This window comes from Mycetomoellerius zeteki, unplaced genomic scaffold, assembly GCF_001594055.1.
Source record: "Mycetomoellerius zeteki isolate Tzet28-1 unplaced genomic scaffold, Tzet1.0 scaffold114, whole genome shotgun sequence".
In the NCBI taxonomy this organism is placed as follows: Eukaryota; Metazoa; Arthropoda; class Insecta; order Hymenoptera; family Formicidae; genus Mycetomoellerius; species Mycetomoellerius zeteki.
Window position 1 is genome coordinate 932,895 of NW_017256062.1, and position 24,158 is coordinate 957,052.

Sequence of the window (24,158 nt, forward strand, 5' to 3'; positions counted from 1 at the left end):
ATGTGATCTACCTTTGACCCTAACTACTTCAAACATCTCGGGTGCTTGAGTCGACATTCTCGATATTTTCGTAGCTTTCAGATCCTAGAATGCTGTGTAGGTTGCCCTTTTATTTATAGAAACCGACGGTGTCAACGGCCAGACCCATGCTTGCTGAGCTTGCTTCTGAGCTCGTCTCGAGAAAGGTTCGCGATTATTCCTAGAAATAAGGACACAGAAAGCATCTTCTTTGAGGCAAAACTTGCGATCTTTCTTAGCAAGAATTTTATGGAAGAATACTGAATCACATCGAATTTTGTTTGAGCGCGATATGGCGAAAATTTGCATAATATCATAACTGCAGAGAAGTTTTCGTTTTTTTTTTAAACACAAATGGTTCCTTTAGATCTAAATTATAAATCGCGCAGTTGCATAATAATAGTGATTCGATGTTGCAAAATAATAGAGAACCTATAATTTTATCTTTTTGAATCATACTCACGCAGAAAAAATGATTATATCAACAGCATTATTTTAATTGAAAATAATTTTGTTAATTCACAATAACGTTATTAATGAAATACATACGTTATGTTCTTGTTTTAATGAAATTTTATATATATATTTGTTCCATTAATAATATTATTGAATTAACAAAATTATTTTCAACTAAAATAATGTTGATATAATATCATTTTTTTTTCAATGTAGAAAGTTGCTCGAAAGTCCGAATGTGATTATATAATATGTAATGACAGTTTTAATGGTATGTATACTCTCTACTTTTAGAGTGAATCTTACTCTAAGGAGTGAAATTTCACTCTTAAAGATTGAAAATTGAGCCACTCTTTATCAAGACTGGCTCAATTGTTCCTCTTTAGAGTGAGATTCCACTTTGGAGAATTTAAAGAGTAGTATGTGTGGATCAGTCGCTCATGAGCATGCGTTGCAAGTCACAAATTTCGTAACGAAGCACTTTTGACCGATGACGACGCCAAGTTAGGTAACCGAAATTGCAATAGCGCGGGAAATCAAGCCGGCTTGCCAAAATACCATCTGGAAGCATTGAGAACGAGTGGTCGATCAGTCGTTGGTCGACTCCGTGAAAACGACGATCGTTTTCTTTGAACGATCGACGAAGAGATCATGGGCGAGGTGTACTCCATCTTGCGCGTGGTTGAGAGATGGATTCAGGGTGACGCGGATCCAAAGATTATTCGACGGAAATGTTCCGTGGCGGACAGCAAAACAGTCGAGATCGAATCCGCCGAGCGATCTTACAAGAGCTTCCTTGCTGATGAGCCGGTCCTTCGCGATCTCCTTCGCGGCATACCCACCGAGCACGATCTCTTCGAAGTCGTGTGCACTATCAATCGGCTGGTCTTCTTCTACGTTATTATACGATGGATTAATCATGAGTTGTGGATCCTCGTGGAAAACAGTTTCTACATAATAAATTCGTGAAATTATGCGACTCGTTTGGACAAGTGTCGAGTGTTGTTGAGTCGCTAGAATAGAAGAGGACTTTACATAGCTTCAAGTAGCTTTGTTTTCATAGAGAAGAGAAAATCATCAGGAAAAATGTAAACTGCCTTTGGTACAATTTGGAGATTTGAAGCATTGCTAGATAATTGCGAGTCAACTTAATTGCAAGTATTTCTATCGAGCAAGGAAGAAAACCCGAAATTTATAGGCGCACGGTTATTTACGAGGATTATCCTGTTCTGTTGTCTCGAATATTAATTTTTCCATGCGATATATCATGGCTGTGGTCAATTTGCTATTTTATTTTTGGGTATTTGTGCATAATTGAAGATAATGCTGAGCTATGGTCATTGTTCAGAAATAAATACGTTAATTTGTGTTTAGAGTTTTGTATCAGCAATGATTTTCCCTCTATCTTGTTAGTAGAAAATGTTGATTTTTGCGTATTCCTTTTCTTATAAAATTATTTTTAAAGACAGAAATGCTTTTAAATAAAAGAATATCTCGTCACTTACGTGGGCGAAGCGCAGTAAATTATGCATCTACTTACATGAACTACACTATATAAATATAGCAAAGAATCTTCTATAGAATAAAACAGCTAAAAACTTCATAAAAATAATATTAAAAGAAATATATGCTAAAAAAATATAGTATAATAAAGAGGAAAAAATTCCAGAACTTTAAATAATATACAGAGAGAAAGAATATAATAGAATTGTAGAAAACAGTATACGTTTAAAAAAAGAAAATAATAAAAATATGTAAAACTCCGTAAAATTATATTTTCACGAATAAGGTTTATATATTATTATAATAACTACGTTACATTTAAAACTGGGACATACGTTATGTAAGAGTAATACTATAAATAATTTGTTGCAACATGTTTTACGTCGAGTCACGTATGCGTACAAATTTCTTTGGCGCTGAATATATTTTTATCTTATGGCGAACATTCACACTGTGCACTGAAAAAAGAGTCTGGTTGCATTAATTGGAATTCTGATTTAAAATGAACAAAATCAGAATTTGGTTGAATCTATATATACATTGTAATTCTAGTTGAGACAATAAGAATGCTAATAGATAGAATTTTCTCATTCATCCATTTTTAAACAGAAATTTTTTCTGTTTTTTCATAAACTCGCATTAGAATCGCGTGAAAGAGACGACAATTCGATGCGATTTTCGAACTAATGGCGTGATTTTATTTTTGTATGGTTGGGTGACAATTTTCCAGGAACGTTTCTCAGAACTCCATAAATTTTTGTGTTACCTCGAAACGCGCAGATTCTCGCGCGCGGATCGATGCGTCCTGTTTCACCCCACTCGTGACGATGGAAAAAGACTTGCGAAAAACAGATTCTTTTACTTTCCAAATACAGATATTTTTAACCGTAATGAGTTTAACATAGATCTATAAATTTCTAACACGCACGATATTAATTATGGGAGAATGATCCGTATTCATATTTTATTTTTATTGATAAATGTGTGTTGATAAATAAAGTTTATGTTACGTATATTGAGGTACCTGAGCTGAATAAGAGCTCACCTAATTAATTTTATTTTTTTTAAATTCTATTTATGGGGATATTGAAATAAACTAAATGAGAATCAAATCTTCGTTTCATTCATTCACAAAAGTAAAATATATTGTTTAGGGTAAAAGCACTAAATGTGAATCAGGCACTAGTTCCAGATTACTTTTTATATTTAACCCTCAACTACATATCTCGTTTTAGAATCTTAATTTATATGTCTGGCTCCAAGTCACCCATGACGTCTTTGACTAGCTCTGTAATTATCACAAATCTCAATAGAAAATACCTTTTTTTTTCATGAAATGACAATGTATAGAATCGAAATATCAAAATATAAAAAGGTTCTGCTAATAATTGAAAAAGTTATACCAAAAAATACTAAAGACAATTTGTGAAAAGAGTGCAATAATCAGTTTCAAAAAATTATAGAGTAAAGTGGGGCTATTTGAGCATAGGGACAATTGTTGGTCAAATGCAAATATCTAAATAACCAAAATATATATATAATAGATACGTCTATACTTGTGTAATGCAGCATAAAGACAGAGATTACTGTGCCTTAATACAATAATCTATGTCCGGCTATCAACAGCCAAATACGTGCGCTTTTTCGTTATCGTACATCAAAAGTAAAATTATTAGGTGAGTATTCTTTTTGGTCTACATGGTAATTAAAGCGATTAATAACAATCAAATATGTTTTTTGGATATAAATTATTATCATATTTTTTGACTTTAACGTTCAAGTTGCTATTTTATTTACAGTTTTTCAGTTATAAAAAAATATTTCAGTCAACACTGATATGGGGCTTGTTGGGCCAGTATCTCATAACTAATTTTGTAAACTGAGCTGCTTAAATGAAATCTGTCTTTATCAATGCTTTTTATTCTATGTTAACTATTAAATATATACATTTAATTATTATTATAAAGAGTAAAGATTTTAATTTTTCTAATTTTGTTAATTAAAGCATTTAAAAAGAGAGGGTATTACAAATTATTATACTTAAGATGAAAATAATAAAAATTTGATTAATATACACATCATCCTGTCATGTTTTTAATAATATATAATCTCATTAAACGATTATCTTCATGCGGTTCAACTTATTCTTTGAGGATGCTCAACATGTTCCATAGATGGGGCATATTGATCCACTTTGCATCCTTGTAATTAATGTAATTTTTTTCTTATTTATGAGCTATATTAAGGATTTATAAGTACTTAATTATTGAGCCAGATGCAACGTTTTAAAGCATTTACCATTAGTCTATCATAATTGTATGGAGATTTATAATAGCTTAAAGAAAAAGTGTCACAATTAACCCTGTTCTATCCTATATACGAGGGCCGTTTGAAAAGTTTTGAGCTTAACATAGAAACAAGTATTTTCTTTGGTCAAATTCAGTTTTATTTTTCAATATAATCTCCTTCGATACACTTTTCCCAGCAATGCTCCCATCCTTTTAATGGGACCCCATCAAATAATAGTTGGCGTCTTAATTGCTCTGCAAAACATGTAATCCACTGTTTTGACTGTTTCTTCGTCTCAGGAATAAAGTAGTAGATCCAAGTTTCATCAACAGTTATTAATCGACGCAAAAAATCCGACTCGTTTCGCTTAAACCACTCCAACAAAGCCTTGAAACATATATTCGATTTTTTCCATTTTTATAAAATCACTGACATTGACTGGCACAAATGACTGTCAAACAACAACTGAGCGTCCACAATGGCTACAATTTTTACAGGTATCTTTCAAAGCATGTCCCATTGTAGTACCAGAATGGTTTTGATGAGTAATGCCATCTTCATGTTGAGGCTCAAAACTTTTCTAACGATCCTCGTACATACACATAATTTCTTCCGCATATAAACTGCTCAGTATTAAAAATCTATATACACGTGGGCCCGTATTCAGAACGCGTTTACAACGATGAGGGCACTAACATACTATGTTTTACGTTACGCATATTATAGAATTTCAGAGATAAAAGCACGTTCTGAATACGGGCCATATAATATAAACTATAGATTAATAGTAGAACTATGATCGATTTGTAGAACAACTATTTTGATATGAGAAGTTATATTAGCAAAATGCCATCCTATTGTTTAACTTTGCATAACTCGAAATGTACAGCCAAATACAGTGTTAAATAACCAACAACATACTTAAATATACATATATTCGTGTGATATGCTTGCAAGTTTGAAAAGTGAGAAAGTAATTATATCAGTAAGTAATTCAGTGTGTATTTAAATGCTAAAATGTATTTTAAAAACGTTTCGAAATGTATTTTAAAAACGTTTCGAAATGTTTGAAAATAAAATTGCTTGCCATTGTGTATTGTATATTAGTGTTATGATGTAACGGCGAGTTACTGAGCAAGTAATTTTATAAGTAATCACTAGAATTCACTATCTAATAGTGGAGATAATAAAAGGGGCCATTTTATCTATATTGGCCATAATACCTTCTCCTCTATAGAATTTCAGAAATAAATGCGCGATAAATAAATGTATCGATAAAAGTGAGGTATAAATGCGGACGTTTGATGTCTCCTTTTTGAAATAAGATTTTATATATTTAGCCATTTCTCATAAAATGCGTAATTAATCTGAACATTTGCGAAAGTAAAGATCGCAAAGTTACTTCGATAACTTTTATTGCTCGTAAACAAGTTCCTCCCACGTACCTAATCAATATCCACAGTCCGAGAACAATACCTTTGCTGTTTTACGAAAACTTGTTACGGAAATATTGATTGACTATTTGCGCATCGTTGTGTAATATGAATGCCTGTTTATGGCTATAACAACAGGAAATACAGACAATGCCGGTTGTAACGTCATGTACATTACATTTGCAATATATCGTTAAAATGACATGAAAATATTATGTAAACGACAAACGTTACCTATGACCTATCTTCTCTTTTGTTAAGCAAAGATTTATACTCGGATTTATATTTCGAATATAATATTTCGAGTCGGATATATTTCACAGGCCATCTTAATTACGTATAATAATCATAATTTACGAGATGTCCATGAAAGATATTATATTCATTGTCCACGGATAATTCAAACCTCGCAGCGAAATAATAAATTTATGGTACATGACTACGTAAAATTCAGCACAAGCGCGAAAGTGTAAATTTGAAATACGATGTTATATCATACTACAACTCGATAGCTATTGAGCGTTATTTCCATATCATGTTACACGATCTAATTACGATGTTATGATATTCGTCCGAATTATATCGAAATCATCGAGGCACGAACGTTTGTGGTTGTTTGCACGTTGAATATCGCAAAAGCGTTGGATCAATGTGTCATTTACCTTCGTATCGTCATAATGCGCACAAAGTTCACAGACCGAACGCATTTTTAATCGAATTTTAACTCAGCTCGACCACGACGATGGCTTACGCTTCAAATTCTCTCATGCGAGATCGTCGTGTGGGATCTTTGGGTGACTCAGCATCCGGAATGCGAGAGGGGTCTCCGGGTAAAACCTCATAAGCTGCGTCTGCATGAAGGGAAAACGCGTGCGATGCACGCTTCTAACGTGCATTTTACTTTGCTTTTAAACCGACGACGTGTGACGCGTGTTTATGGTCATTTTAACTCAGCGGCGCCTCATTAGGCCGGATAATCCATCCCCTCTTCTATGTTGAAAAATGCAGCGGTGTCCTAACGGAATTCATTTAAACCTCATATTTTGCATCGCAAACTATTTATGTTGATTTTCCGCCGAGTGTTTTAAATGTATTTCACTTCTCTTTATCCCAGAGTTGACAGTGTCATGAAAAACAACCTATTCACTGCATTAACTTACAAATTTTCTCTCTTCTAGCTAGAATATATTTTTAAATTTTTCGTACAACAGATTGTCGTTCTTGGTTGTTTGCTTCGCAACAACTGTCTACTAAACAACATATGTCACCGTATGTCGAGCTTTATATCTTATGGAAACAATTTGTACGGAGTCTAATTTCAGAGTCCACCAACACACATCCCAAAGTGCACATGTCTCGCTGGGAGGTGGCCTATTTCTAGAATCTGCCACGTCTCGAGTTTGAAACTCGCGTGATTTAATTTTCAACTCGATATGTCATTTATGGTATTAATGGTGACACTCGCAAGATATCCCGTAGTTCATACATGCATTAAGTATGAAATCAATCTCGCCATATCATTCGCCTGCATAACGTTATATTGCTAATTTGATGAGTAATGGAAAGTCGATTTTTTTTACAATTATGCATCTTTATTAAATTATATACAATTACAGTATTGCTGCAAAAATCTCGTAATTGAAAACTTTGTACTTTTCAGGAAAGATAAGACAGAAAAATATATAAATATAAATTAGTATGTATATCGATGGCTGCGTTCAACAGAAAAAGTAGCTTTGCAACTGCTGTAAAATTCTTGAATATGATTGGTTTATACATTTAGATTCAATGAGGAACTAAGGGCAAAACCAATCATATTAAAGAATTTTACAACAGTTGTAAAGCTGCTTTTTCTGCTGAACGCAGCCATCGGTTTCAATGTTTAAAAAATCTTTTTAAAAATATCCTTTCAAGGAAGCGGTTTGCGGATTATCTCTGCATCTTTTGTTACATCGTTAAATACTAATGTTTTGTAAACATTGCAGTTCACTCCATCAGGTTGAGAAGCAGCCTGATATATCCTGATAAAGAGAACTGCAAAGTTTACAAAACATTGGTATTTAATGATGTATCAAGATACGGAGATAACCCACAAAGCGTGTAGCTTTGAAGAAAATTTCTGTGGAAGTTTCAAAAGTGATATTCTATTATCTTTAATAATTATATACTGATATGTTTCAATACAACTAATGTCATTAATTGTGAGTTTTTGTAGTATAATGAGATGCTAATCCGATTACCGATACAAGCCATTCAATTATTCTTTTGGATATAATACATAAACTGAAATTAATGATAGTAAGGTTGATTTAAATATAATCGGAGATAAAGGTATATACATTGAATATTGCATATCGATAGCAATACTAGCGAAATTACCGGAAACGATTGGCGACATGCCGTACCTCGCGTGACCAAATATATATCTCCGATTTTTAGAGTTGGCAAGAGTGACCTGAGTCGAAGGTTCAAGGATACTGCAGGGAAGCCTCGTGTTCGTGCGTTGTGAAAAATCATATAACGGTAAATGATGTAAAAAAGGGGATAGAATTATTAGGTCGGTGCTGGCATAACTGGTAGAGCACTGATATCCGCGATAAGTGACGAGGAGACATCATTTGCTTCGCGACTTCCGTTCCGCTTCCTTCTCACGAACTCCGAATAACAATGTACGAGAGAAACAGCGCGAATACGAATTATCGTGTGGACCGGTATTTTAATCGGTTCATGATCTCGTTTAATAACAGGCGGTCCGATTTTGTCTTCCGCTTTGTTCACGACTTTCCTTCTTGATGCGCTCTTCCTTGTCTTTGCAACTTCGTTATTCTAACGTTTTGATGAATTTTTAAACTTTTATATTTCCAACTTATATTCTTAACACGTGTTAAGAGTGAATTTCGTTTACGTCCCTCTCGAAAGCCACTTATTTCTCCAACTTATATTCTTAACACGTGTTAAAAACTAATTTCATTCATTTCCAGCAGTCACACGATCAAATACTATATTTTTTAAACACAGCTAATTTTTGTAAGTTTATTTTTGTGAAAGACCGTACTACTTTTGTTTCTCTTTAAGCCATTATGCAGTGTCGTCAAATTTTTATAAATAGTATTTTAAGTAATAAATGTTTTATAATTTTGAGTCTAGAATCGATTGAGCAACACTCTGACAAATATGTTAAGTTTTAAATTTAAATATTGATTATTAACCAAATTAATGTATAAAATATAAATGGATAATATATATCATTTTCTTCTCTATTACTTTTATATTACTACTTATTTTATATAATACGAGATAGCTTTTTCAAGATAATTCAGTACGTCTGCCTAGCTAGCCCCCCCACTTAACTAAATCTTAATGAATAAATTATTTAATAATGCGATATTTATGCGGTTTCAAAATCCGCAAGAAAAAATGTTTGCTCATTTCGTTTAGCTAAAAAAAAATTTTTTTGTGAGAGGGCTGAGTAGGCTGTCAGTCAGTTCCCGGTTCCCGTTAATAACAACCGATTTGGAAAATCAAATACGTGGGGGGGGGGGGGGGGGCTGACTGACAGCCTACTCAGCCCCCACAAAAAAATTTTTTTTAGTTAAACGAATTGAGAGCAAAATTTTTTTTTTGCGGATTTTGAAATCACATAATTAGCGCATTATTATATAATTTATTCATTAAGATTTGGTAAAATAGGAGGGGAGGGGCAGCTAGGCAAACGTTTGATTCACATTGTTGAAGTGATTAGAAGAGAGTTTCTAATTTCTAAAATGATATCGGATATATATACGTAGGTGGTTCAAAACCGGAACTTTTTTATTCTTATGTTCATGAGAATAAAAGTCCCGGTTTGACTTGAACCATCCACGTATTAATTAACTGCATCAATCAAACATCAAAATACATCATGCACGCTTATTCTGGTCTAAGTACGTTTCTTTATTGTCCTTTTGCATTGATGGAATACGATAGCTTTATGATTCTCAAGAGAGGCTACTAATGGGAAACATTGATTCTTCTCTCGAATCTATCTTATGTACACGTGTGATCGTAAAAGCCTTTTGTCATTCGAATCACGAGGATGGAGGAATCGCGAAGGATTCTACCAGTGAAGTACATTTTATTCGTTAGTCAAACGGAGCACATTACATGTTGCCAGGGTTGGTAAGTTAACTTTTTTTTTAACTAAGTTAAGTTAAAGTTAACAACTTTGAAAATTTAACTTAATTAAAATACAAGTTAATCCATAATGAAATTAATTCAATTAAAAGTTAAGTTAATAAAAAAAGTAATTGAGGAGTTAAAAGTTAAATATGGTCCGAACGAACAACCAAAAAAAAAAGAAAAAGTTTGACTATCATTTTACATAATTTTTCATATTTTTCCTTTCTCACAGCATATTTATTAAAGAATCTGGTTATTTTTGTTCGCAAGTAACGATTATATAATATAAAATTACTAAATTATATACTCATTATCCTCTCCATTGTGTCTGAGGATTGACTTAAAATCAAATTAAAAGTTAATAGTTACCGATAAAATGTAACTAAATTAAGTTAAAAAGTTAAGAGTCCAAAATGTAACTAAGTTAAGTTAAAATTAATTAACTTTTTAACTTAACTTTTATCTTTTTAACTTAGCACTACCCTGCATGTTGCTTTATCATTTTCTTCTTACGCCAAGAAGAAAAACTGATATTTTTACGTCATGCTGTTGATATTAACGAAGGCCAAGTGTGGCGAAGGCATAATAATAGATGCTTTTAACATTGTTGCATTGAATGATACAAGTATATGTACAGTAGTTTTAAAATTTGGGTTAAATTTAACACATTTTATGTGTCTCGAACGATCCACTCAAATTTGTGTACCAATTTAACACAAAATGAATGTGTCAGAAGATATAACACAAATATATCATATTTTAAAAAATAAACACAAAGAAGATAATACTAATTCTGCTTATAAACAAACGTGGAAATTTTTCAGTAAATTTAACGTGTATGATATGTTAAATTAACATATATTTTATTCATTCAGTTTTAGAATTTAAATATGTTTTAAAATACGTTACTTTCATATTAAATTTACATTCCAATATATGTTAATTTTTACAAGGAAGATCCACTTGAATGGATCGTTTCCAACACAAAATGTCCAACACAAATACAAAATGTTTTTTTGATTAGTATGTACAAATATAATGTATCAAATATAAATATACATAATAGATCGAAAAAACGGAAAAACGTATTATAAATATAGAAAAAATGTATATTTATATAATACTCTATATCGTAACTTTTTTTTCATTACTTTGTCGTCTGTAAATGGTTCGTTGATGAATTGTCCTGTTTGAATGGGAGACACGAACGGAAGAACTTACAAAGAGTTAAATTCAAAGATCAAATTTTAAACAGTATACTCACTTTGTTTATCAAATGTGTCTTGGACACTAAATTTACTAGCACCCGTACGTAGAAATTACAATTAAAAGAAATTTTAAGAATTAATTAAAATCGTATCTATTATGTATCTTGTTTAATTCGATTATTTTGTAATCTATGTTGACCTCGCACTATTCATTAACCATCATCTGAGCTTTACAAGCATTGTATGAACCACAAACTACATGCATTCCGCAGTTCTCGAAAGCCACTCGGCGCGGTCGTATTTTGAATCGTTTTGTGGCGAGCTTCGGCTACAAATTAGATTTTGATAGACCATATTGGACCATATTAAGCGCATAAATGCATTATCTTGTCCGTACTTATACGAAGGAGTAATCCACGTAATACATATAGTTCAGAAGTTCGACACATCTTAAAATATTTTTATTTTTATTCTGTATACTATGGTATATAATCGTGGATATGATTAATTTGGAATTCCTAAATTATGAAAAATATTACACAAATATAAATCTCAAATTTCTAAGTTCTTATATTTTCGATTCATTGTTTTTTTATAAAGGTATATTGCTGAATATCTTTAAATCTTTAAAAATTATGTTAAACAAATTATTTTACTATGAACCCTTAAAAAGAAAAATCTCACTTTTTTCAGAAACATTATTAATTTACGCCTTTTTGAATGAACGAAAAAGGATTGAGCATTATTTTTTAAATAATTGAACTCAATGAAATAATAATACTTTTTGATATTGAGCAAGTAGGACATTGGATGCCTTACGCTTCTGCTCCAGCGAGCGGATGATAATTATCATAATGCACTCGCGCGGACTACTTCCTGCCGTTGCTTGCTCGACGATACATAGTCGCGCAGCCTGCAACTGCAGCCTCGTCCTTGTGCATCTCGGTCATGACGTAGCATACGAAGCTCGATCGAACGTCCAAACACCCACGCTCGAGAAGTTTTCATCCGTCGTATCAGACATTTTTGCGCATTCTTTCATTCATCTCAGAATCTGTGAATTCTTTGAACAACTTAGTAATATTTCTATAACATAAGAGAAAGATTGAGTCAAAATATTAATATGCTGAGAAAAAATGTATTAAATTTTAGTTAATATTTCTTTGAATAATGCTTAACTAAATATTTATTCACAATTTATTTATAGATATTTATATTTAGTAAATATTTATTTTATATATGTTTATTTATTAAATATTTATTCACTGTAAATAAATATTTATTAAATAATATATAGAAAAATATTCTATTACTAAGAAAAGTGATTACTCAATTTACGTACTTTCTTTCTTTTAAATAACAGATACCTTTAACAAAGAATATTTTTTTATAATAATTTTAAAATATATTTATTACAAATTTTAGAAAACTTATTTTTGTGTACTTAAAATAAGGATTTTCTTTTGTGAAGAATATTGTGAAATTGATCGAAGAAGCAACTTTATGTAATAAGCAAATCGAATTTTAATTTAATATTCTTGAAGTATTGAATTTACTAGAATTCAGAGCACATTTTGAATAAATTTGTGATAGATTTATGACTATATGAACTTTTGAAATCATTGAAACACGTAATTATTATTGGCGTACAGTATGCATTTTTTTGTCTGTATTGTTAAATTAAATTAATAGTTCTTGTACAAAATAAATATGTTTACATTTAGTAAACATTCATTAGTACTATTCAAACAAATGTTTATTAAAATTTAGAACAATTTTTTTCAGTGTAGTCTTTGAGATACATAAGTAATAAAAATTTAGATATCTCTTCTATGAACACAAATTGTGCAATACCGATTATTCGCAAAAGTTGTAATAACGCAAATTAATAACGAGTGTTTAATAAAGCGCTTTTATTTATTAAACTACTTATTTGCTCATTGTGAGAATTCACGAGAAATTTCTGTGAGACTATTTTTGCTAATGTTTCCTTTTTACGATGAACTAGTTTAACTGAAGCAGCTTACGCGCTCTGTTGAAATGTGCTTTTCCTTGGGCTAAAGACGACGGATCTGCCAAGTACATAGATGTGACTAGAACGATGAGTGTTGGATTTATTTTGAGTTGACCCACACGGAGAATTCTTTGTAACTCGGTCGCGTCTCCTGCTTGTATTTTTCTTCCGGTAGCTAAGAAAAATGTCACCACAGTTGCGATCTATAATAACTCACTTGACTCACAGATTCCTACGCAGTTTTGTCATACTATCAAAAGATTCCTGACGTTATCTTGCGCATACCTCTTCAAAGATATCTTTATAAATCACTTAAGGGTCACTCTTAGTGGTCATCACAGCCAATAAGGGCTTTTAGTGGTCATCACAGCCATATTGAATCGTGACATCAGAAGCGAGAAATGGCACGTTAATTTTTGTTACGTGCCATTTATAAATAAAGACAATTTGGATAAAATGAAATGATGAGATCGTGTTAAAACATTTATAAAGATGGACGAAAACATGTTTATCTACCCTGACACTCAATAAATGATCATAAAAGTGATAAAAGACACGTGTAAGTGAAAATAGTTTATAACGCATGCGCATTAAATAAAAGCACTTTATGTGCCCTTTATCATGTTTTACGATTATTTACTGATTGTCAGGGGGGATAAGGATAGTTTTCGTCCATTTTTACAATTGTTTTAAAACGATCTCATCATTTATTCATTTTATTCTAATTATCTTTATTTACAAATGGCACGTAATAAAAGTTAACGTGTCATTTCTCGCTCCTGACATCACGATTCAATATGACTATGATGACTATTCAAGAGCCTTAAGGAGAGAGAATAATTATTTCGTATATTTATTATAATAGCAGCAGAAATTTATCATGACATTTATTTACAATGCATTGTACACTTATATATACTATTGTCAAAAGAACGATGGTAACCCAATTCCCTTAGTTAAATAACATTTTATTATTTTAGTCTTTATTTGTGTAAAAATCAGTCTATTTTTGTAGTTAATTTCAAAATAAACGATGTCGATTAACGTATGCATTCAGTAAATAATAAACCAAATTTGAGTCAAATTTAATATACATTTTCTTAAATTAAATTTAACTCCATTATTTTAGTTAACTTAACGACATATAGAATAGAATATTGAATAGAAGCAGTGACAAACTGTAAAATTATTAAAAATAATTCAAATTGAGTATAATTTGAATTATTTTTTAAACATTTTAAATATTTTAAGATCATGAATTTAACAGTGTACAAAATAATAATCTATCTTTCTCCGGTAATTTTTTTTAACTTATAGATGTACTCTATATAATAACTGTTATATCGCAAATACATAATGATAATTTGTTACGTAAAATATACACACACATATATATAGTATATATATATATATATAACGCTATAACATCATGTCTTGGGTCGGTTTACTGGTATCATCAACCTCAAGCTCGTTCTGGCGTAATTAATGGCTCCGTCCTGCCGTGCAAGTTGGCGTACGTACATTAAGGCGAGGGACAGTAGTGCTAGGTGTACGCAAACGCGAAACTCGGTACTTGTTATCACAAATCTATCGCGGGACTTCGAGTACTCGAGAAATGTTCATATGTATATCCAATAAATTGCTAACTACTAGTCATTAGTGTTGCACTTGTGTTGCTGATATGCAAAGAGTAATACAATAATAATCTTCTATTTTTATACGAATAGCGTGAGATGAAGCACATTGTCTTTTGGTAGAAATATGAGAAAAAGAAATGATATTTAAAAATAAAACTGAAGTACTTGCGACAAAATATTTAATTTATTATATCTGACAAATTTAACGCATGAAAAGCAAGGAACTAGAAAAAAATATGAGTGTAACAGGATTTTAGTAAATTCTTTGAGAAGATCCAGAATTAACTTAGCAATCTTATATTCACGCTCCGTTTACTATCCATATGTACCTATAAAATGTTAAACGGTTTCTTCGCACGCATCGGTATTTTGAGTTCTATCGCGCCGAGTTTAATGATACGCTGCAAATGATTCATTAATTATCTAATTCATCGAAAGAAGTGCTTTAGTTATGATATGGAGCGACCTAGTATACATAACAGTTCATGCACCCGCGTGTTATGAGGTAGGCAGATCGATTACCCTTCATCTCAAATTACCCGTAATTTTTTGCCTCACCTTTTTTTAGCTCCACCGTTGCGAAGCCTTTTTTTAAATCGTCCGCAGTCCCTTATCGATCCGTAATCCATTCGTTTGGAAATATCTCAGTGTATCTTGGAGGATAGGTCAGGCGCTTCGGCAGGTTGAAAATAATAGTGTGACGTCGGACACCCGACGGATTCTGCAGCATTGCGTCATAGATTCACGTCTACCACTGATTTATCTCGGTCCGCGCGATCTTGCGCGGTCACGATATCCGTTATCCACCAAAAATTTTCGGCGAGCTACCATTAGAAATAGCGAAGATAGCGATATTTCGATGGATAATATCTCACTCAGTTGAAATAATATCGAACGCAGCGGCTGGAAAAAATTACATTTTTTTTAAACGTTATTCGAATCTTCGCAGCGCTTTTAAAAAGCTTTTAAAGATATTTCACTAGTTCGCCGCGGTATATGAGGATCAGCATTTAGCTTCGAGAGAGACGTTCGATGAAAATTAAGGTCAATAAATTTCATGAAATATTAACTTAAATTTCTTTTAACGTGACATATTTATTTTCTCGAGAAATAAAAAATAAATTACATGAAAGATATTACAAAACATAAACTTTTAAAAGTTTATATTATATCTCTGTGGCTCGGTTTTTTATTTTCTGGTTATTTGTAATTTAACTTGTTGATAATGTAAAAATTATATTTTTCCAACTATGATTAATAATCATACTAAACTGGTGATTTTGTAGTGAGTAACTTTTAGATTCTGTTTTTCATTTACCTACTGGTTTACTTGTGATCAGGTTTAACCTGATAATGTAAAAATTATATTTTTCTATCTATTATAGTTAATCACTAAACTGATGATTTTGTAGTAAATAGCTTTTAAAGATACTAGTACAAAATCATTAGTTTAGTGATTAATTATAACTAGAAAAACGCAATTTTTATATTATCATTAATACAAGTTAAATAAGATTAAGATTAAACTACAAGTTAACCAGATAATGAAAAACCGGTCCTTAAAGTTATCACACTACAAAATCATCAATTTATAGATATGAGAATGTGTCTCATTAATCAGCATTATTAAGCTAAAAAAAGCACAAAGTAAAAAAATTGTGCTTCTAATATGAGATACCCCGAGAAATCGATAATAAAACGCAAAGTACATCAGTACTAAAATTAAAAAACTTTATTTAATGTTTCTAAAATACAAACAAACACAGCCAGGTGCATGCAAAATAAGCATGCGATGCATTGTATCAAGGACTCGTCTTCAGGTAATTGGAACCAAGCATCGCAGAAACACGCACTCGATGTTCATTCCAGTTGTTCTTTTTATTATTGTACAATAACATTTATACTTTAGCAATAATTTTCACTATGACATATGAGGAGCATAGGTTATTTCAAATTAGAAATACTTTGGGTATCTTATATTACGATTTCCACGCCTTACGGTTTTACGATCATCAAATCTAACTTTTGTAATTAAACAATTCAACATATCCCGTATTTTTCTATTAGTAGATACGATCTTACTCTATCACTACATGAAGAATTTATTGCCAAATATTTACTTATTAAATAATAAACAAGATTTAATGGCTCATCTGAATGAAACTTGAAGACATCCAAATTCTAAAATCTTTTTTTACAACGACTACAGGCATGATCTAATAACGAATTTTCCACTAAATAGTTTTTAATCCAAGAACAATAAATTCATGGTGAAACCAATAGATAGCGTTTATAGATAGTTTAGCAGAAATACCGCTATCTCATATTAGGCACCTATCTCATAATAGGGGACTTTCCTCTATATTTTTAGATCTATATTTATATATTTTTCAGGTATTTATTTTTTCCGTGTATCGTTGTATAGCTTTGTAATTCAATTTCACTGACGTCAAAATGTTGACGTCAAAATGATAACGCTTTAGACATTAATTCTTTATATTGCATTGCGCTGAGCAATGCTCATTCATCGTTAATCAATGAGCTTGGACGCAAAGCGAGTTGTGTCCAACTTGGATGGAATAATAAATATCATGAAATGGCGTTGACACGAACGAAGTTGCCACTACGTCGTATTTTATGCAACTTTGCATCCCACGGGTGCTACTTATTTTCATTCAAATACCGCAGACGTGGTGTGTATCAGCGCGTCTATGCATGTATGAAAGCTTTCTACCGACAGTGTCGTTATTATACGAGCAAACAGGTGTTCGCTTATTCCGGTGATGTCGTTGTCGCATCCGTAAACTCAACATGTTTGAGTGAACGGAAAGAGAGTTTGATCACGTACTAATGTGTCAGCGCTCGTAAACTGCCTGATATGTATTGATATCGAGGATATCCTCATATCCTTAATGGTCATAATTAAATGGCTTGTTATGCAACAGGGGAGAATTGCCGAACTGCATGCCTAAATCGTATATTATCAATATTTTATATTATTACTTAATATAAGTAACATTCAGTAATAAAAATATATAATAAATGAGAAATAAATAATATAGACAAAAATTTAATAGGTTACGTCTTGTTTTAGGACTATTAGAAGCATTTTAAAAAGTCAGATACATCTGAGATGACTTTTTGTATTTGCATGAAAAAGATTTATTGTAAAATATTTTTCATTTATTGTGCATATATATACATATTTACAATTATTATTATATAGATTAAATCGATATTTTTATAAAATCAAATTTCCCCTAAATCGTACCACTGTAAGATAAGGCTGATAATTAATAATAATGAAAGTAATAATTATTTATTGAATACAAATGTTAATTACAAAAATAAATGCAACCCGGTTTTACTTCAATCTCTTTTCATTATTGTTATTTAATAATTATTAAATACTTCATCTTTTTGTGAGAAATTATAATAAAATTAAGTTAGTTAATTGCTGAAAGTAATTGAAAGCAAAGATTGGCTGAACATGGCATAGCATTTTTAATTGGCTGCAACCAAAAATTAATTGGTTCAGCCAATTAAAAATGCTATGCCATATTTTATCATCTAAATTGCTACAGCAGCTAATTTTTTCTTTCGGAATATTAGTTGATGATTTCTTTTATTAATCTTATATTTTTAATTTTATATATTCATAAATTCATTATTTCTTTATAGGAGATACGATTCAAAAAACTTATAGGTACGATTTAGGCGATTACAGCACGTTACAAAAAAATTTATGACAAATCAATTTGGTGAAAAACTAAACATGTAATAATAAGGGCGGAATCCATAGACGTTACTCAAGATAGCCTTAAGCTAGTGCCAATCAAAGAGCCGTATTAGCATTTTAAGACCTTGCTTGAGATTAAGAACGGACTATGGATTTCGATCTATGTGTTTCCGAAATATTAACACTCAATTAATTTAAAAAAAATTTTTTTTGAGTGCCGAAGTACGAGATAAGCAAGTCGCTGCAGGATTCGACGTGCTAAAACGTGACTGCCCTCAAAAATGAGGACAGTAGGAACTAAATGTATTAAGCTATAATTTCCAATGATTATTTACGTACAAATTAATATTAAATGAAAAATATAATAAAAAATAGCTCTCTCTCTCTCTCTTTCTCTCTCTTTCTCTCTCTCAAATGGTACGCATTCGGCAACTCTTCCCTATTATTACACTATTAAGCCGCAATCTACTATTTATAAACTTTAACCTTTACATTATATCTTATAATATTCTTGTAAATTCTTTGGAGAGAAATCTCATTCTTAAAGAATGAAAATTGAGTCTTGAAAAAGAGTGACTCAGTTTTCAATCTTTAAGAATGAGATTTTATTCTTTAGAATAAAATTTTCTCTTTAAAAGTTTTAAAAAGAGACGGGCTCGCATTTTGTATCTCGCTTTTGACGCGGATAGTGGACCATCATTGTTAAAAATTAAATTGCGAAACGAGATACTGCGCGTGTCGCTATATCCAGAGATGATTTTAGGACGAGTGGGATTAAAATCGACTGTCTTCGAAATCCTGGGGACATGACGTCGTGTTTCATTTGGTTCACACGAGCCGTCCGTCCATTCGTCGCTTTATCCTGTTGACACGTGTTCCTCGCATCGGAGGTTGAGAATGGGGAATATGGTATGGCGAGGGTTGAAGGTACGAACCGATACGATTCGCGGTACTGCGACACAACGGTGCTACGATCCAGGGGTGGCGATGGCGGCGGTGGCAGTAGCGGGATGGAGGCGGCGTCAGAGCCACGTCGCCCGGCTTCATCCTCTTTCGCCGGAGTCAGTCGGCTGCCAGGCGCGACGCGAGCTAGTAGTACCCGGTGTATACAGTCCATCCAGATCTTCTTCGTTGCACTTCGGCTGCGGTCGGTCGATCCCGCTCTCGCCCGATCTCCTCTCCCTTTTCCTCCTCTCGTTCGCATGCGATCGTTACTCCGAGAGCGTCCGTGAGCGAGGACCCGCGGCGGCAGGTGGAAAGCCCGACGTTGTCCATTCTGGGCTGTTTCCGACGTGATCCAACGCTCCGCGTTCGACGCTCCCGCGACGCCCGTCATCATCGGCGAACGTCGCCAGCGTGTGGACGTCGCGCCGCGCGGTCCGAATAGCAACCGTGAGGGTACTTAACGTTACACAGAATCAGGATACGTGTTTCGAGCGACGTGAACAGAGGAACTGTGCCACGATCCCAACGAGAACGGACATCTCACGGCAATCGAGACATTGCGCTCGAGAGATTGTGAGAAATCCAAATGATAATCTCATTCTGAACAGGATATATTGAGATTGAAGAGCCTGAGATAAAATCAAGGAAGCGACTGTGCTCCGATTGTGCTCCGGTAATCCTGCTCGAGACTGTGTGATTCGAGTCTGTGTTTTCTGACTGGAGAATCTAAATAACGGCTATAATCTAAAGCAAACTTCACTATCATAATTAAGGGGTTTGGATTAGATAAGACTTAACATCGTATTCTAATAGTGATGAGAATTTAGTTCAAGAGGGATCAAACGGTCAAGATATAAGTTCGTAACTGCAAGAATAAGATTGAAGAGATATCAGGATAAGTAGCTAGATTAAGACATTTAATCTTCGAAACGAATCAAGACGGCCAATCTGTGATATCCAACTCGAGACAAGACAAATTGGCAGTGCGGATTAGTTCTGCAGATAGCGAATTCAAGCGATGATCACTAACCGAATAAGATAACACACTTAAGCAGCTTAAGATAGTGAGGGATTAATTAGCTTAATTTTGGAGCGAGTCAAGACGGCGTGCAGGAAACACATATCCAAAGACGAAAAATAAATAAGCATCGAGTTCTCTGAGTAACTGGAGCCGTAGCGAAACAAGCGTCAAGATAAACGGTTCAAATTCGAGGGGAATCAAGATGTATGTTTGATATTCAACGCGAGACAACGCATTGCTATCACGTGTCCTCATAGAGTCGTATTCAATACGAAACGAGACAAGTCTCGGCGACGGACACGATCAGCCGGTCGTTGCACTTCGCCTGCTCGCTCCGGTAAATCTACAAACGCCTCCTCGCGATATACCGTTACCACCACGACACACCGATCAGACGAGGCCTCCGCCTCTCGTGAACGTGCGCGAGGAGAGTCTCCATACCGACCAGTACGAACCGGATACCCAATTCCGTTCCTCGAGTCGAACGAGGACGCTCTCCGAACTTGTATTTACTTTTGGTAAGAAGTCGCGCATCAGGAATTTAGGAGGATCCTAAACGCGTTCAACTATCAAAGATACGATTGTTAGCGAAGCGATATTGAATTATTCAAAGACACCGACGGATCTCGTGCTGTCGTAAAGAGGACAGCGATAAGCTGAGTGTATATCGTTGACAGCAGGAAGAAGCGGGTGATTTCAGTTGCCCCTCAGGGATATCCGATAGATTTCAAAGGAGTGAAAAAGTGCCGATTATCGCGTGGGAGGAGGGTATAGTCAGGCGATACACGGGAAAATTCCTGCCACTGTTATGCGCACATTGACCGAAGCGATGAAGCATCGCGCGATCAGCTGACTAGTCGAGTTGTTCGGCGGCCGCACCGCTGATAAGGATAATTCTCGGGACAAGCATCCACAGCAACGCCCGCCGCCCACTTGCTCTGTCATGACATTTGGCACGGCGTTCCACACCGAGAAATCGCAATTGTCCAGTGAGAATTCCGCTCGGTATGTATATTCACATTCGTGAAGACGTCTCTGTGCCGTTCCGATTCCTAAAGTGAATCTCGATCCGATACAGATTTGTCAGACAGGCTATACTTTTTGCAATTTGGGCTACTCAACTTTGCAATGAAAAATGACTTCATTGCGACCAGTCGTTAGCTTTTAGCTCGAAAATTGAGCTCGTTCCAATTGAACGCATATTATGATTAGTCTTAGACCGGCATTCATAGTCGATTCTTATATTTAAGACTACCTTAAATACAACTTTAAGATGTCATGAACCAATCAGACAGCCGTATTAGCATCTTAAGACATTACTTAAGACGGTCTTGAATAGAAAGCAGTCTTGAATAAGAATGAACTATGAATACTGGCCCTATACATTATAAGCGAAACGCAACTGGTGTTACAAGTCCTGATTAGCCATCGCAATGGCCGATCATAAAACTGACTGTTGTATTATAAATGGCTGCCATATGGATTTTGAGGAAGCTTTAAATGTTTTGATTGATGGTAATAAAAATTGAAAACTATACACGTATGAAGATTTCATGCCAAAGCTAAGACTGATTTCATTTCCTGCATGAATATAATAATTTTTTATGTTTATTTGAAACTAAAATATAATTATTATTTTTCAATTATAAATTTTTTAGTTTTTGTTCTTTTAAAATATGATTTGAACAAGAAGTGTGATACCTATATACTTTTATATAATACATTATAATGTATAATCTAATAATATAATTACGATTATATTTTATTTAAATGAAAGTTTATTTAAATTTTTTTTTTCAAAATAAAAAACAAAATGTTTGTTATTTCTGTCTTTCGATAACAAAAATACTGAGACTAGTCATACTCTAATTAGTTTATACATTTCAGTTTCTCTAATGAGAGAAACTAAAGGCAAGTACCAATCGTATTAAAGAATCTCTTTTGTTTCATTCTTTTCTCACCAGGAAGCGATATTTGGCGAATTTTTGGCTACTCTGTAGTAACAAATTGATGATTGTGAATTCAAAGAATAATTGACATCCCTGATCCGGATCAAGTTTCAAATCAAAATTAAAATCTGCTTTCGATTGATTGCATTGACATCAAAACCTACTCTCTAAAACTTTTGAACGAATATTACTTTGAGAGAAGAGTGAAATCTTACTCTTAAAGAATGAAAATTGAGCCACTCTTTTTCAAGACTAGTTCAATTTTCACTCTTTAGAGGAAGATTTCACTCCAAAGAATTTAGAGAGTATATCCTAGCTCTTTTACTCTTTGATATCGTATCTTATAATTTTATTGTCGCTCTGATCTTTTTAACTACAATCTTTTATGGATACGTATTACATATTAAACAAATAAGAATAGAAAGTTATAAGAAAATATTGAATGTATGAATAATAATTGAATCTTTAATAGAATTGTTAAAATTGTTAACTTTTATCTCATAATAAAAATTGCGTATAATATTGTTACGATAAATAGAGCCTCACAAAGAATGACAGTTGCACAATGTAGACAATTGTTGATGTTTACGCAACTTAAGTTTTCTCCCTTATATCGCACAAAAGAAAATGTTTTATCTGCTTTCAGTCAACATGCAGTTCACTTAGAAGAAATACATCATGCTAAGGCCCGATTTCACAATACATAGTTACCTAAAGATTAAAGGAAACCAAGAAATTCATGAATGAATTTTATTGATGAATCTGTAACCTTTAATCTTTAGGTAACCATATCTATATTGTGAAAACGGTCCTAAGTCATTTTCTTCCGACTTTATATACATGACGTTCTATTTTAAAATTTCCATGAATATTGCATTTAATTTGAACAATTCAAATTATAATTTACTTAACTTTATGACAATTTATTGTGAATAATATAATTTATTGTAAATTTATGCAACATAAATAATTAGAATGAATTCACGACATAAATAGCTCTTTTATCGAAAGCTTTTAGTGGTTCGAAACCGATATTATACCCTTTTTATTTTTTTCAATATGTTCTCTAAATCTAATTTTCATTGTCTCATATAATTATTTTCTAAGAGCGATTCAAAGAAAAACGATCGTAAAAATGCGCTTTGTCGCGAATTTGTCCTTCGCATAGAACGTGACTAGTATCTCAATACTTTCTACGCATATAATCGTATGTATTCGCACGTGCGAATTCACGCGAGAAGGAAAAGATCAGCGTTGCGACGCACGTATGGTATGTATTGCGAGCGATGAGTAAGAAAAGAAGCGAACGCACGAAGAAGAATGCGAATGAGAAACACGCGCGATTCCTAAGTCGATATTATTAATGCTCTTTGTTGATGCGCTTCGATATAACGCGATCGCGCCGCTACTTTTTCGCAGTTACGTAAAACTTACCGTAATCTCTGAGGAAATGATAAGTTTATTCACAAAGAGAAGATTAACTGGACCGTCATATAAATTTCCCGGTTCTCCTTGTCGGCCATATTTCCGTTAACGTTGAAGCGATTTATTATTCGCGCGAAAGTTGCGCGAAAACTGCACTCCGTTGGGAGATATTTAACATTTAACCCATTGTCGTTTGTAGCACAATGAATATTTTTGTATAGAGATTGTGATATATATTTCTGTTGTATTTAAAAGACGCATTCGTTTGCGGAACTGTAATATTCAAATAATTTTCCTGTCGAAAATAATATAGAGGTTTAGATCGAAACGAATAAATTTAGAAAACTTAAAAAAATTACATTG

At 33.1% G+C, this 24,158-nt stretch overlaps 1 protein-coding gene across 3 annotated transcripts in view; it reads left to right on the forward strand.

Annotated features, from left to right (window-relative positions):
• Nucleotides 1–24,158, forward strand: part of LOC108729162 (uncharacterized) — an 81,156-nt gene that overhangs the window by 12,574 nt on the left and 44,424 nt on the right. The window contains exon 1 of one of the 3 annotated variants that reach the window (XM_018458153.1): nt 19,923–21,426. The exons of the other annotated variants lie outside the window; for them this stretch is intronic. Coding sequence (XP_018313655.1) covers nt 21,365–21,426 — 62 coding nt within the window. The 5' untranslated portion in view covers nt 19,923–21,364. Of the gene's footprint in view, nt 1–19,922; nt 21,427–24,158 lie in introns of those variants that run through there. 3 annotated transcript variants of the gene reach the window in all.